The following is a 15555-nucleotide window of genomic DNA, read 5'->3' as shown; positions in this document are numbered from 1 at the left end:
CAAAGCTTCCAACGTTTTTGGATGAAGTCTATTACGTTGGACACTCACAAATCTACCTCCGGTACTAAAAGCTGATTCGGAAGCTACCGTTGAAACTGGAATCGCTAAAATATCTCTAGCCATACACTGCAAGACTGGATATTTAATCCCATTTGTCTTCCACCATGCTAGTATGTCAAAATTACCAATCCTAGGTAAAAGATCTTCTTTTAAGTAATTGGTTAATTCTGACTTAACAGTACTAGTAGGAGCAGTATTAGAGACAAACATATCAAACTTTTCCAAATGATCTGCGTCATCGTTAAAACCATGCATCTCTGAAGTGAAAGACAAATCATTTTGGCTAACAGATGTTTCAGCAAATTTTACTTTCAGTTCATACTCCGTCGCCAAATCAACGCATAAATCGCGTACTCGATCAATTTCGATTTTTGAAAAAGCTTGACCATAAATTTGTGGAAAATAAAACTCAATAAATTTCATCTTAAACCTTGGATCTAACATAATTGCTACGACCATTACTCCATTGATCAAAAACCAATACTCTTCAAACTTCTCTATCATTTCATATGCCATTTCCTTAATCACACCAACTTTAGATTTTTTCCACTCATTTAATGACAATCTAATATCACAAAAACTTGGAAAGAAAAGGTTGGTGGTAGGATATTTTACTCCGGAAAACTTCTCTGTGAAGGTATAAAATATCTTAAGTTTGTCGCACATTTCCTTTGCCAACAACCAATCTTCATCATCTGGCAAACAATCATACTGTGGCTCACGTTGCTTTAGTCGAGCAAAAACCTTCTGATACTTAATAGCAGTATTAAGCATCAGGTATGTTGAGTTCCATCTTGTCTCACAATCAAGAACTAACTTATTTATACTCGAAATATTTAGTTGACGGGCGGCCTCTTCAAATTTCTCAACTCGTTTTGGTGTTGCTTTCCAGTAAGCAACACTATTACGAATCAATTCGATTGCTCCTTTGATCCCCTCTAATCCTTTCTTGACTATAAGAGCTAATATGTGTGCACAAAAACGCATATGAAAAATATCTCCACCCGACAGTAAGTTACTTGATAATTTTTCTAGGAGAAGTTGGATCATAAGATCATTAGTGGAACAATTATCTACAGTAAGAGTGGATACTTTACCATCGATATTGCAGTCTAGCAGACACTCCATCAATGCGGCTGACAGGACTTCAGCCGTGTGCGGACATGGCACATACATAAACCTAATACAAAATAAAATTCAGATGGTTGATTAGACCGTACTACGTAGCAACTAGTAATTAATCAGTAACAAAATTAATGGTAGTGATTTTTCATTTATGACGTGCATATCCAATGCCTGAAATCATTAAATGAATATGCGTACCTGATAATTCGGCTTTGCAAGATCCATGATTCATCGATGAAATGAGCCGTAATAACCATGTATCCTTTCTTTTGCTTACTAGTCCACATATCAGTAGTCAACGCGTTTTTACCTTGATGTTTTTGTAGCACCTCCATTGTTTTAGTTTTTTCTTCATCATAGATTTTAAGGATATCCCTTTTAATTGTGCTCCGAGATACCACCTTAAACAACGGTTGAAGCGCATTTGAGTATCGTCTAAATCCGGCATGTTCAACGATGGAAAGCAGATACTCGTGTATGATTATCATATAAGCAAGTTCCTTCCTAGCGAACGATTGATCAAAAATGTACGTGTTAAGCTGACTTCTTCCGTCACTTTTTTTACTCGGAGTGATTATTGATTGTCTTATGTCTTGTTGTTTACGTCGAGGACATCTTTTCATTGTGCGTGTAAATTCTTAGTCCCATTTGTGCTTTTTCCTCCTAATGGTTTATGACAATATTTGCAGACTGCTTTGTCTTCCCCTTTTATCTTTTTCTTTTCAAAGTGGTTCCACACGATGGATCTTTTCTTCCCTGAAACTATAGCAATTTCACCTTCGACATTATCACAATCACCTGTAATGTTTGCCTCGGCAGTTTCACCATGGTCATCATCCATTGGAGAACTTGGAATTGTCTCGACATGGTGTTCAGACTGTTCGGATTCACCTCGTGTGGATATAGTTGTCATTTTGGGATCACTGTGTAATATACACATAAAGTAATATAATATATATAATAAAGAAAGCCTAAATAATATAATATAATCAATACAATAATTAAATAATATAATATAATTTCTTAGTTCAAATATAATATAAATAATTAATGATATCTTATACTTTTACGTTTTCTTTTATAATATAATATAATATAATTTCTTAGTTTAAATATAATATAAATAATTAATGATATCTTATACTTTTACCTTTTCTTTTATAATATAATATAATTTCTTAGTTTAAATATAATATAAATAATTAATGTTATCTTATACTTTTACCTTTTCTTTTATAATATAATATAATATCTTAGTTTAAATATAATATAAATAATTAATAAAAATATAAAATTCTAAAATGGGAACGTACGGGGTGGGTATGGGGCAGGGATCTAGAATCGCATCCCCGTCCCATCCCCGCTTCACTAATTTCGGGTATTACTCATATCCAACCTCAAATCCGTTTGTACGGATAAAACTCTACCCAATAAAAACGGGTACCCACGAAAATGGGTTTGGATGGGGCAAATGACCATCCTATTGGGAGGGTGCCATAAACAGGTAAAAAGTATTTAGACACAATCACAACAGGCACGTGCATATAAAAGCTGCTAAACTTTTAGTTTCCTAAATTGCCCTTATATCATGTCACATGGGTACCGTTACACATAAAAATCAGGGTATATTAGTAATTTGAGTATTTTAAATATAAACGGATACAAAAGCGGTGAATCCTAGTCCCTGTGATAATAGGAAAAAAACTGATGGGCTTCATTTCCAGTTTGCACATGCATATGCACGTGCGGAGCAATCTTGTATCCTAAAATTGAACCTGTCACTCGTCTATCTTTAAATAAGAATTATCATATGAACCAAGATTTGTCATTAGAAAATGACTACCTTCTCCTATAAACGACGAGCTATTAGGGGTGAGCATTTAAGACACAATTAGCGGGTATGAACCGGCCGATTTGTTTTTCTTGCGGGTGGGCGTCAAATTCATAAACTGATGGATTAGATGCAAGTGCGAAGTTAAAAACCAGTTGGATATCCACATCCTCTAAGTTAATAATTAATCCTTTTCTGTGTGCTTATCTTGGTCACTACATTATTGTTAGAAAATTAGAAATGTTATTACTAAATGAAATTGAAAAGTTTGTGCACCGGTATTTGATGGAATATGAGTTTCTTTATTGGCCCTTGATGGGAAAGTAAAGGAAATATTAGAAGAAACCACGATAATGATAATTGGATGTTAAGTCATTCTTTTATTATACTTTACAGAAGAAATATATTGGACCATCCGCCTACAACCCGTTGGATGTTGGATAAAACATGGATGCCAAATGTAAAATTTGCAATACATCAGATTGGATACGGATGAGGCGAAAACCATACCAATTTGGGTCATGCTCACCCCTACAAGCTATGAACTGAAGCATGCAAAGTTGTTGTTGCCGCTTACACTATGTTGAAGCATCACGGCCATAAGCCCATACCTACTAATACCAACAAATAAAAGGAAAGAAATTCGCAATTTACTTCGCCTCACTTTCTCTCCTCCCCTTTTTTTTGTCTCCTTAGATTTCGCTTCAATTTTGTTTGGATACTAGAAAAAACTCGTGCGGCAACGGCATTAGTTTGGCCCAACTTATAAATGTTTAATAAAATAGGGAAAGGAGCAATGTATCATTTGATCAGATTTTTCAAACTGTACAATCGAATTACATCATTATCAATATCAGAATAACTTGAAATCAAACAATTTAAATTCAAATCACATATAGTCCAGAGGTCATTTATGATCAGAACAAATTCTATTGGTATTCATTATGCTACTCAAAATAACACTAAATTCAAGAAAGTCTTGGATAAAAACTTACATATTCCTTAGAGACTTCCCATTCCTTTTTGGGGTTCTTAAACTGAAGCTTCGATTTTCTTACCTACAACAAAGGCATAGTCCTTTTATTCAACTGATATTATTACTCATATTGAAGCTTCAATTTGAGAAAGTCATTATTTATTATTAGAAGAATTAATATTTTTATTTAAATTATAACAACTGTCACAGGAATATTATGAGAAGCTGCACAATAACTACAAAACTCACCCAATATTTGTTATAATTTAAATACAAATATTAATTCTAAATAGTGAAAGTCATTTTTTATCATTAAAATTCTTTCCCGACCCATGACTTACTACTGTAACTCTTTAAATTTTGTGGAAGAAAACAAATCAGTTATATTGCTTCACCAAAGAAGGTAGTCAAATACAGTGAAGGAATTCGCAGATTCCATAGAAATAATTTTGTGTTGTTCTGTAACCAACACAAAATGAGAAATTGATACCTCTAAATAATTTCCTAACTAAAATTACCAAATTAACTCTTTACATATAAACACACCACTGAATTAAGAATTTCTCATGATCCATTCACAAAACAAACCCCATATTTCGCAGTTTAATAGAAAAAAATTCAAAAATTTATCTCACCCTTTCAAAGTGCGCCACTATGAGTGGCTAGTATCCAAATACAAAGACTAAATACCCACTCAAGTCTATTGCAATGAGTAACCACATATAATACAATAGAGAACATAGAGAGTGATGTGTGATTGTAGTAGGATGGGTGTGATTATGTGACTGGGAAGGTAATCTCCCCAGCTTATACAATGCAGGATGTGTGTGATAATGAGAGTGGGAAAGTAATCTTCCCAGCTTATATATCTCTCTGAACGCATTAAATTAATTCATATATCGGTGCTATGATTCCCTTTTGGAGTTTGTGAGGTATTACACAATTCACATGCCTAAAAGTAGAAAATCAAATCAAACTTTCAATAATTAACGATATTTCATCCGACCAATTTGTGTTGGTTTTTATTTTCCTTCAACTAAATTGGCGAGTTTCCTAAATTTTTGCATCTTCATTACGTTCTTAATTTTAAAGTTTAAACCCATGAAAGTTAGTGAGACCGTTCAATTTTTCAAAGAATGCAGGCAACCAGATATGTTATGAATTCATTCTATGATATTCTATATCTTGTATCTATTGGTGAAGCTTTTGAGAAAAAATAGTACGCAGCTACGATTCTTCGTTCATGTTTCAATTGAGGTAATTTCTCAATATTGTTGTGCTTTGATTTGTTTCTACCCTTGGCATGCCAGGGTATTGTTTATGATATAACTAATTTTGGGGAATTTTACACGGAGACTGTTTGCATTTTGACCTTCTTTTTTCCTAGAAGTATGTACTATGCAGTGTAGTTTTCTTACTCTTTCATTGATCAGCATCTTGACAATCAACATGTCGTTTTAACAATATTGATAGTCTTTAAGCACAAAAAACACTAAAAGTTTTTTAGTTTTATTAGATAAACTTGGAAATGACCATATCATTGTTTATTTGCAGGGTGATTTTATTATAAATAATAATATATAATCAAACAAATCATTTGATGTTTGTAATCCCAAACGACATGAATTACGGCCATAAGAAACTTTTTAATTTTCAATTTAATTTAAAGAATTTAATGAGAAGAGGTTACGACTACCAAATTTCATGACAATCGGATGTCTTTAGCTAAGATGAGACTGACATGGGCTGATCATCCGTTTGTCTCTCAAAATATTTTTCGACCGTACGTGATTCAAAAATTTCTTCTATTTTGTATTATAGATTCTCAGTATACAAAATTATTTGTACTCAGAGAGACATTTGACTGATTAGGTTTCACTCGCCCCTAGCATCTTTTGGGTTATCCTTAACCAACAAACCAATTTATATATAGACTAACTGTTTGGGATCGAACCTTTGCTTGCAACACTTACGCCCATCATATACTCAATGCGTAACATCTTATCTGTCATGAATGATTGAAATATATAGACATTTGCCTCCCAGGTATTTTTGGCACTCGCTTTCTTTTTTCTTTTTTTTCTTTGAAGCATGGATTATATTAAGGAAAACTAGAGCGATGTTACACGTGAGTATCGGTACCATAGAGTTGTTTAATCCAATTTGACTGAAAAACAGGTGGGATTGCCTGGCTCCAAATTGTTGTTGAATGGTTTCATGCGTGACTTCAATCCACCGCATAATTCGCTAGGACGTCCGCCACCTGGTTTCCTTCTCTATAGTTGTGCTGAATAACACAAGTTGGAATCTGACCCAATTCCTTTGTTTTATTTCGGCAATTATTCCTAATAAGTACCATGATGGTTCAACAGAGTATTTTAAGAAGCCCATTAGAGTTTCTGAATCTGTTTCAAGAAGAACTTTTGTCTGTCGCCGTTCTATTGCAGTTTTGGATGCCATTAGAGTGGTTCAAGACTCTGTTTTTAAAGCAGTGGTTATTCCCAGAGGTTGCGCAAGTTCGCTTCTGAATCCCTACATATGAAACCCGCTCCATCAAAACCAGGGTGACCTCTAGCTTCTCCATCTACGTTGATTTTGATCCAGTCTACGTCCGGTCTAGGCCATCCTACTGAGATGGTTGTTGTTCTGCGAATATTTGGTGGTTTCCTGTCGGTGGATCTCCAGGAAGATTGGGGGAGGATCTTGCTTTTCCCATTCGAATTCCTGCTTTTGCTTTATGGCTTTCATTAAGATATCATCAGGAGTTGTGTTTGTTTGCCGGAATATGACTTCATTTCTGGCAATCCAAAAGTGGCCAAAAAAGAAATAAGATGTCGTAATGGAAGGTGTTGGGGAATTTATTTGAAACATTTATGTCATGGTAGTCCGGGGGTTTAGGGTAGGACTACCAACGGGTACCCGATTAGACGGAACCTAACTGGAACCGGGTGAGTCGGGTCTGATTCCATGTCCCAATATCGGACCCATTAGTGAATTTAGTACCCGACGGGTGGACCCGTCAGGAACCGACAAGATTCGGGTCTTTATCGGTTCTACCCGTCGGGTATTGGGTACCCGGAAAATTTTCATTAAATCCCTAAAATGTGACTATGTGTGTTACAAGGTAACGAAATATCCTTTGCTGCCTCTGTATTTCTCTCGTAAATGTCTTCTTCTTTCTCGTTTAGGTTAAAATTTTTCGATGTTCCTGTCTTTTTTTTTTTCTTTTTCTCTTTTTAATTATTGAACTCTCTCTTAGGTTATTATTTTTCAATCTTTTCATATCCGTTAGTGTTCACTGTTCCGTAAGGTTTCTCAAATGGATTAGTCGATCGGTTATGTCTTCTCAGTTTTCAGCGTTTGATCTCATGAAAAGCCCCTGAAAAGCCCCTGCATCGCCTCAATTAAACTAAGAGCTCAATTTTATGAGTGTGAATTCGTGCACACTCCTTAACGAGTGTATATTTCACATTTCAATATCTACCCTTGATTTAATTTAGGGAGTTATGTAACGATGGTCGTGATTCTAAACATGGAGGGTAATAAGGCCATTAGTTAATAATCGACCAATCAGAAGAATATGTGAAATATACACTCGTTAGAGGAGTGTGAACAGATTTGGACTCCAATTTTATGTTAGTGCTTAACTCATGCTTGAAACTTGTCATATTTTTCTCCATCAGAAACTTGAAACTAAGAGCAGTTCCTACAGAATGAACAAACTTGGAGTTTGTTCATTTTGCTCCCACTATAGAATGAACAAACATGAAACATGGATGTTCAAATCAATATATTTGTTGATTTGAACATTGAGATGGACCACCCAACGCGTATCTGATGGAAGACCGCGCGATGGTGCCACAAACGCGGGCGATCAAGTTTCCAACGCCCCTAACAAATTCTCTCTCCAAATACCGTTATCATGTGTAGGGTTTATATTTTATTATTTGTTTTATTATTAAATAATCCAGTGAGATCCAATTCATATTAATAAAATCATTAGTGGGACCCAACTCTTATTAGTTTATATTAATAAAATAACTAGCGAGATCCTATTCATTTTTCCTTGTTTCCCATAGTGAAGAATGCAGTTTGTTCATCCACGTGGCTCAACAAAACAATAAGCTTGTTGATTGCCATTGAAATTGCCCTAAAAGCTCCGTTCATTGTTAGTGCTTTAACTCTTGTTTGAATCTTGTCATATTTGTCTTCTCTCGTCAATGTGATGGAATACTTTATTAATTCGCTAATCATTGTCTGTACATTGATTTCAATATGCAGACATGTACACTTTGAACTTTTTGTCATCTCAATCTTATTTTGCGGGTATTGAGCCTTTGATATCTAGACTCCAAATTGATGTTAAATCATAATATGGAACATATGAGAAAATACAAGAAAACTTCCCGGACCTGATAATTACCCGTTATTTTTATCGGGTCCGGTTTCAGGTTCGTATATTTGAGAACCGGATTCGGAACCGTTAGGAACCGGAACTGTTAAAATAATTGGGTTCGGTTCCGGGTAGTACACTACCCGAATCCGATTGGACCCGTTGGCACCCCTAGTTTAGGGTGATTGGTGAAACGTGGTTGAGGGATAGTTGATTGAGTAATGAGAGGGCAGAATGTTCCATGCTGCGATTGCAGTTGGACAGTGAAGGAGGATGTGCGTTGTTGATTCTGGTTTGGCATTGTTTCGGGGATAAAGATTGAATTTAGTGAGATTGATACGGTGTAATATAATGAAGGTCAGTAATCTTATATTAATTACTTTTCACAAGAAAAACTGTATTTTTGGTGGACAAGATAATGTCTACAAGAATTTCATGACTGGTATAGAGTTGAGGTTATATTGGTTGGTGTTATCAATCACTGTCTCTAATTGATGACAATTCAAACTTTCCTAAGTTTTATGATTGTCTTTACCTTCGAATTTTTTGAAAATTAAACTCATCCAAAAACCTTTCTAGTCCAGAATAGAACTTTTCTACTTTACATTTGCAAGCATCAACACCTTTGAATAGGTTTCCTTATATAGGTGCAGACTAAATAAATACAAATGCTGGCGGATTGGAAGAGGTAAGTCAAGCCTTGGAGACTAAACGACTGTCTAAGGCCGAGTCCAGTGGAGAGGAAGAGTGAGACGATTGAGACAAAAAATCGTGGTTTAAAGTCTCATCCCGTATTTCTCTGCTCGAAATCAAAGAACGTTGTAGGGGATTGGAAAATTTTAAGAAAACGAGGATTTATTAACATTTTGTTAGAAGATATATTATATTTGGGTGAGGATTAAATTCTCGTGCAAGTTTTCTTTTCCTCCCTCACTACCACACTAAGATCATCCTCTTAGCTGACCGAGCGAAGCGGATAAACTCATCACTTCCTTTTCCACTAAACTCAGCCTAGGAAAGACCCTTCAAAAATAGGCATATCTATAATATAAAGCAAAATGATTTGTTTGGTGTTGGTAACCAACATTTTGGTGTCCCATTTGAAATGACAAAACGGCCTCTCGGTACTTCTGTTTCTCTCTTATTCTGAGGTAATTTTGGACGAAACCAGGGGCAAACACGTTCATGTTTGTTCCTCCATGTTTTTTTTTTATCTGTTTGAACTCTGAAATTCAATTTTAACAAAACCAGCGGCGAAGAAGATTGGAGGACAATCACCACCACCAGCCTCCTCCACCTCCGTTAACCTTCCACCACCACCCACCTCCTCCTGCTCATTGAATTTCACTTCAATTCTCGCCAATTTCTCAAAAACTAACCGACAATAAAAACCACAGTACAAACCGATAATCAAAATCAAAATGTTGTCTTCTTTCACCACCATTTCTGCTACTCTCTTCCTTCGCCATATCTGCCGTAACCAGCACCAGCACCACCATGACCGGCACCTTCACCACCACCGCCACCAAATCATCATAACACAAACCACAATCAAAATTGTTGCTCCGTGTTTTCATCCATTTTTTTTTAAATAAATCAATCAATTAAGATAATCATAGGAAACTTCAAATCAATTTCTTGCACAAGAAATGATGAGAAATTCTAATTTCTGTTATCGTGGCTTGACACATCGAAGAAATTCGATAGACATTCAACACTGGTAATTTGTAGTAGTAGTTTGGTTAAGAAGGATAGCTCAGGCCTTGCGGATTTTAACAGTGGAATTCTTCTGTGGGTTTTGATTAGAATTTGATTTAGGAAGTAATTAAGATTAAGTTCATGAAAGACAGATGAAGCCATGGAGTTGGAGAGAATGGAGGAAGTGTAGTTGGAGCAAGTAATCTCAAAGTACCATATTGCCCTTAACATTAACACGTGGACGTCTCACACATGAGTATATTCCACGCATATTTATTCTTATTCTGAATTTGAAAGCGAAATTACCCCAACTGCCTTTACATAATACACGTTTGCTGAGAATGCTGCACGCGACTTCACGGCGGCTGTAATAACACCTGGTGTACCCGCTAATCTATAATAACTGATTTAACTTTATGCCCGAACAGCTGCGCTAATTGTTTGCAGGAGGCAAGTGCTAGCTTTATGGAAAGCATTTTGGGTAGATTTTGGCTACTTTTTGGGGTTCCAAAAAAAAAAAAGATCTGCAAATTATAGAAATCATAATTTTCAAAGTTCATTAACACAGTGCACCATCTAATCAAGAACCACCATACTGATCTGCCAACTGAACTAATGCGAGTAGCATTATGGATTTACTATGAATGTTTCCACCTGTTTTCCTCTGGACATTCTTCATCAACTCCATTCCAGTTATGCTAATATATAGAATCAGAATCATAGGTTGATCAATTAAAGAATAATAGTACAAGCATATACTACTTCCTCATATATACAGAAGATACATAACTTCTCATAAAAGCTGTACAGATTCAAGAATTTGAGCATGAAGATCGGTAAAAAAAAATCAATGAACAAAAAAAAAAGAACTTCTAGTATATACCAACTTTACCCTAGAATCAATCATCCAGATAAGATGAAGCAGCTGTCTCTGAAGACCCGGATATTCGAGCAGCTTCGGCAATCTTCATTGCCATGGTTGCCCACTCTGCTGCCAAGTCAGCATATCCCATTAGAGTTTGTGCTCGCTGACGTTTCTGTAATGCTAATTCCAATTTTTCCTGTGCAGCTTTAGTTGCTTGTTCAACTCTGAGGATATCTGCATTTTCAGATTGACGTAAGTGATCTTCACGAGCTTTTCGCACCTGTTCTTCTTGAGCCACACGTTCCTGCTCGTTTTGGATTCTAAGTGCTTCGTCTTCCTTCTGTTTTTGGATTCTAAGTGCTTCGTCTTCCTTCTGTTTTTGAATTCTACGTGCTTCATCTTCCTTCTGTTTTTTGATTCTATGTGCTTCCTCTTCCTTCTCTTTTTCCTTCTGTTTTATTGGATCAAATTCCGGATCAAACTCTGCACCCACCAAAAGAGTATTAGTTGCCAGACCAATACTATCTATTAGGTATAACAAAAGAAATAACTACAATTATGATCGTGCAATGATTCAATGCATGTATCAAATGTTCACTGATTGCGGTTAAACTGAACTGTCAACTTTATCAGGTTATAAGCATGAAATCGTAATTATGTTGCAGCATTCAAGATATTGAATTTACCACCTTTTTGGATCTTGAGATTAGAGGACAGAAATCAACCTCTTCCTCAGGATCTTCTATTATCTACTCCATTTCTATGTTTTGCAGAAACATTACAACTAGATGAAAACAATGTAATGGAGTGTGATGAGGGACTACAAACCATGGAAGTAAAGTTTGCGTGGGCCTCTGGCAAGATGTTCTCTTTTCTTCTTTATTGATCGTTTTTTACGTAATACGGGCTTATTGAGAGCAGACTGAACCTTCTTTGTTGGTCGACCCTGCAGGAAAACATATCCGAAATACAGCTGATGAGATGATGTTCAATGGCAGTTATCTAGCAAATAGAAACATATGAGCCCTTAACCAAAAATTCTGACCAGTTATATAACCTATAGAGCCCATTTGTTGATATCTAGAGAATATGTACTACAGAACTTAAGCAAACAACACAATCCTATGACCAGTTACATGTCCTTGCACAAGGCTAAAGGGGTTGCTGCGGACAGTAATGAACCAAAGCAATCTGACAAATTGATTCACATCCCTCAGACTTTCAATCATTTCACTTGCTTCTTTTCTGTACTTACAGTCAACTCTAGCAGATATTTAATGAGGTTTTTAGGCAATTAGCAGGAGACAAAGTTCCTAGACAAGTAGTAAATACTTCGAGGCATAGAATGCAGTATTAAACAGTCTGAAATACAAGAATAAGCCATTTACCTGGAAAACTATTAGCGGAGAAGCTCGTTTTTGCTTCCGTCTTTTCAGCCAATATCTATACACATCCACCACTAGGTTCTGCCCTGTATCTGAGCAAAGAGCGACAGCCCTGCTCTCGTCGATTCTGTTATTAAGGCTATAAAAGACAGCTTTCTCAAATGCCTCAATCAGTTCCTCGAACTTCTCCAAAGATACACTATTTTCTCTGTAACGATCATTATTTACTTTACCCAACCATTCTTCATCACCTGAATCAGCATCGTACCTTGTAAACCTATCGTCTTCCCTGGTTATGTAAACACCAGGTTGTACAAATGGCACATAATCACAGTTCCCATAATCTGGTATTGCCCGAAAAATAGGTACAGGGATTGGCTGCGTCAAAGCTGGTACTTCCCGAACAGTAGGTCCAGGGGTTGCCTTTTCCAAATCAGCCTTCGAGTTCCTACGAATACACTCCAGATGGAGCTTCTTAAAAATATACCAGTCTTCTCTGTCAGGAAACTCTAAATTCCAACCATTTGAACCAGTCCATATCATTGCCAGAGTAAACCGATTAGTCTTACTCATAGAGCTCCAAGGCAAGTCTGTTGGTTTATAGCTATACAAGACCAAGTCTTTTTCCTTGATCACGAGTACCCACTCCTTCGAAGACGAGTACTCTAACATCACTGTCGCTCCTTCTCTCCTGTAGCATCTATCCGACTCAAGAACTAATACGCTTGCAGAGCAAGGTGGCATATCAATCTCGTTCTCTGAATCCAGTGCGGCACCTTCTAATTCACTATAAGGGTTATAAGTAGGATCATTAGATAACTTCTTCTTCTTATGTTTAGGTTCATGAACTCGAGGAGTCCAATCATTACCAGTTATAAACAAATCCGCCTCCACCTCCGTATTAGGGTCATAAGTAGGATCCTTAGATAACTTCTTCTTCTTGTGTTTAGGTTCATGGACTAGAGGAGTCCAATCATTACCAGGTATCAAATCTGCCTCCGTATTCAGCTGACATATCAATGGAGACTTCCTCTGATTCTGCCTAGGTTCACAATTAGAGACTGCAGTAGAAACCCAATCCTCACCGGAAGCAAAGAAAGGCTCATCCGAATTCAAAATATCCGAATAGAAAACCGTCGACAGTGGGTTAACAATAAATTTCCTCGAACAAATCTGCTTATTCACAGGGGAACTCAAACATAACACATTCCCACCAGTAATTTCAACCACCTTCCTCTTCTTCTTCAAAGACTTTCCAGAACCCACATTACCATTCAGTAAAATTTGTACACAATGGGGTAATCTTTGACATTCTAAAGACATAGCTAAATGTAATCTAATAAACGAAATAGGAATTGCAGAGAAATCAACAGAAAATATAGGTACATTGTTTCGACTCCGTTGAATCCTGCAAATTCCAGAAGATGAAGATGATGATGATGATGGTAAAGAATCCTGCACACACCAAAGAAAAACCAAATTATAAGAATCTGAAAAAAGATAAAGAACTTACAGATGATGATGATGATAAAGAATCCCAAACAATACTTACTTGTAAAAGATGAATCCCACCATGAGCAGAGAAAACCCTGGAGATTGTTTGATCATTCATGAAAGCAGCAAGAAGTGACAATCTTAACTTCTTCTTCCACATGTATCTCAGAATAGAGTTCAAAAACTGAGAACCACTACTCAATGAAGTAGTAGCAGTAGTAGGATCAATCAGAAAAGAAAGAACAACCCTTTTATCAACTGATTCTTTAACTGGTGGTGGCAATGAATTCTCCTCCGAATCCCTAATTACCACCAATTCCACTTCTTTAAGTGGTGATGATGATGAATTCAACTCCTTCGACCCCAAATTTCCCCTCCCTTTCGATTGTTTACGAACAAATTGCTTACCAAACATCCTTTCTTCATTCCTTTGAACCACCCCCTCCATTCCCCCATTCAACAATCTCCTTCTTTTCCTACTGTAAACATTCCCAAACCTCTTACTCTGAACAAATTCAGTATCAGATATCAACACTGGTTCCTTCTTTACAGTAATTTCTTTACCAATTGATTGAGTTTCTTTGTTGAATTCCATCATAATTGATTCATACTGATGATTCAGAACAACAACTTTATTATTAGATGTAAAGTTATTAACTCTCTGATTCAACCAATCACCAGAAGCAGAATCAATTTCTTTTTTTCTTCTTATCTTCAATTTCTTGCTACTTCTCACAGATGATGATGAAGATGAAGGTGATTTTGGAACAAATACTCTAGTGGAACGGATCATCCCTACTGAAGGCATATTTGAATTTATATAAGGCAGAAAAAAAAACTTCCTTAGAATTAGCCGAATTCTAATTACTCATCGCTTTATAAAAACTGGATGATGATGAAAAAAACGGTTCTGCTCAATAAATCGTTTCAAAAAGTCGGTTCATCTTCTACACAAAAAAAAAAAATCCCAAAATCTCAGATTTCTTCAATTTTCAAGTCTAATTGAAGAAATAAACGAGAAAATTGATCAAATCTGGGATCGAAAAAAATCAAAAATTCAAAAAAAAAATCAGGATTTGAACTACATGAGATCCATCAGTAAGATCTTCATCAAATCAAGAGGAAAAAATTAATTCAATTTTTTTACTTTTTTTCTGAGAAATTGAAATCGAAATCTAAGTTGAGAAGGGGTTGTGATTTGTGATTTGGTTTTTTCTCTCACTAAAAAAGAGTGAAAGCAGTTAAGAGAAGAAACTAGATGCGCCTCCCTCCACGATAAAATCTAGGGTTTAAGGAGAAAAATATATGGTAACCGACTTAAGTTCCCACCATTCGATATAAATGGACGGACGCGATTAGATAAGGAAAGTCTTAATGGGTCCAAAATAGGAAATCCCGCGCCAAAGGAAATTTTCGGGCGGGAGAATATATTTTGTCCGTATATGACGGATTTACTCTTATTGGAGTTTCGTATTTACGGATTGTGGCCGTGTGTGGAGGCCGTGGACTGGTTAGCGTGAGTAGAGAAGTCTAAAAGGCAGGGACAGTATTGTCTTTTACGGGAAATTGAGTCAACGTACAGTCTTCTGTGTCAGAAATTTCGGGACCGGATATTATTTTATCCTTTTCTATTCTTGGTGCCCACGGAAAGAGTGATATTTAAAAAAATGATAATTATTTGAAATTTGAAAAGGAAAGTTGCAGAATAATCTTAACTTTTTTATTTAG

General features: G+C 36.2%; 1 protein-coding gene across 1 annotated transcript; it reads right to left on the bottom strand.

Moving 5' to 3' along the window:
• Positions 1–10815: 10815 nt before the first annotated feature.
• On the bottom strand, positions 10816–15086 carry LOC113342554. Its single transcript, XM_026587065.1, has 4 exons — positions 13886–15086; positions 12337–13788; positions 11777–11894; positions 10816–11431 (listed from the first exon to the last, which is right to left on the bottom strand). The coding sequence occupies exons 1-4, from the start codon at positions 14633–14635 to the stop codon at positions 10983–10985; spliced, it is 2769 nt and encodes a 922-aa protein (XP_026442850.1). The 5' UTR covers positions 14636–15086; the 3' UTR covers positions 10816–10982.
• Between the last annotated feature and the right edge of the window lie 469 nt (positions 15087–15555).

This window comes from Papaver somniferum, unplaced genomic scaffold (genome assembly GCF_003573695.1).
Source record: "Papaver somniferum cultivar HN1 unplaced genomic scaffold, ASM357369v1 unplaced-scaffold_43, whole genome shotgun sequence".
Taxonomy (NCBI): domain Eukaryota; kingdom Viridiplantae; phylum Streptophyta; class Magnoliopsida; order Ranunculales; family Papaveraceae; genus Papaver; species Papaver somniferum.
This window is presented reverse-complemented; position numbering and strand designations above follow the sequence as displayed.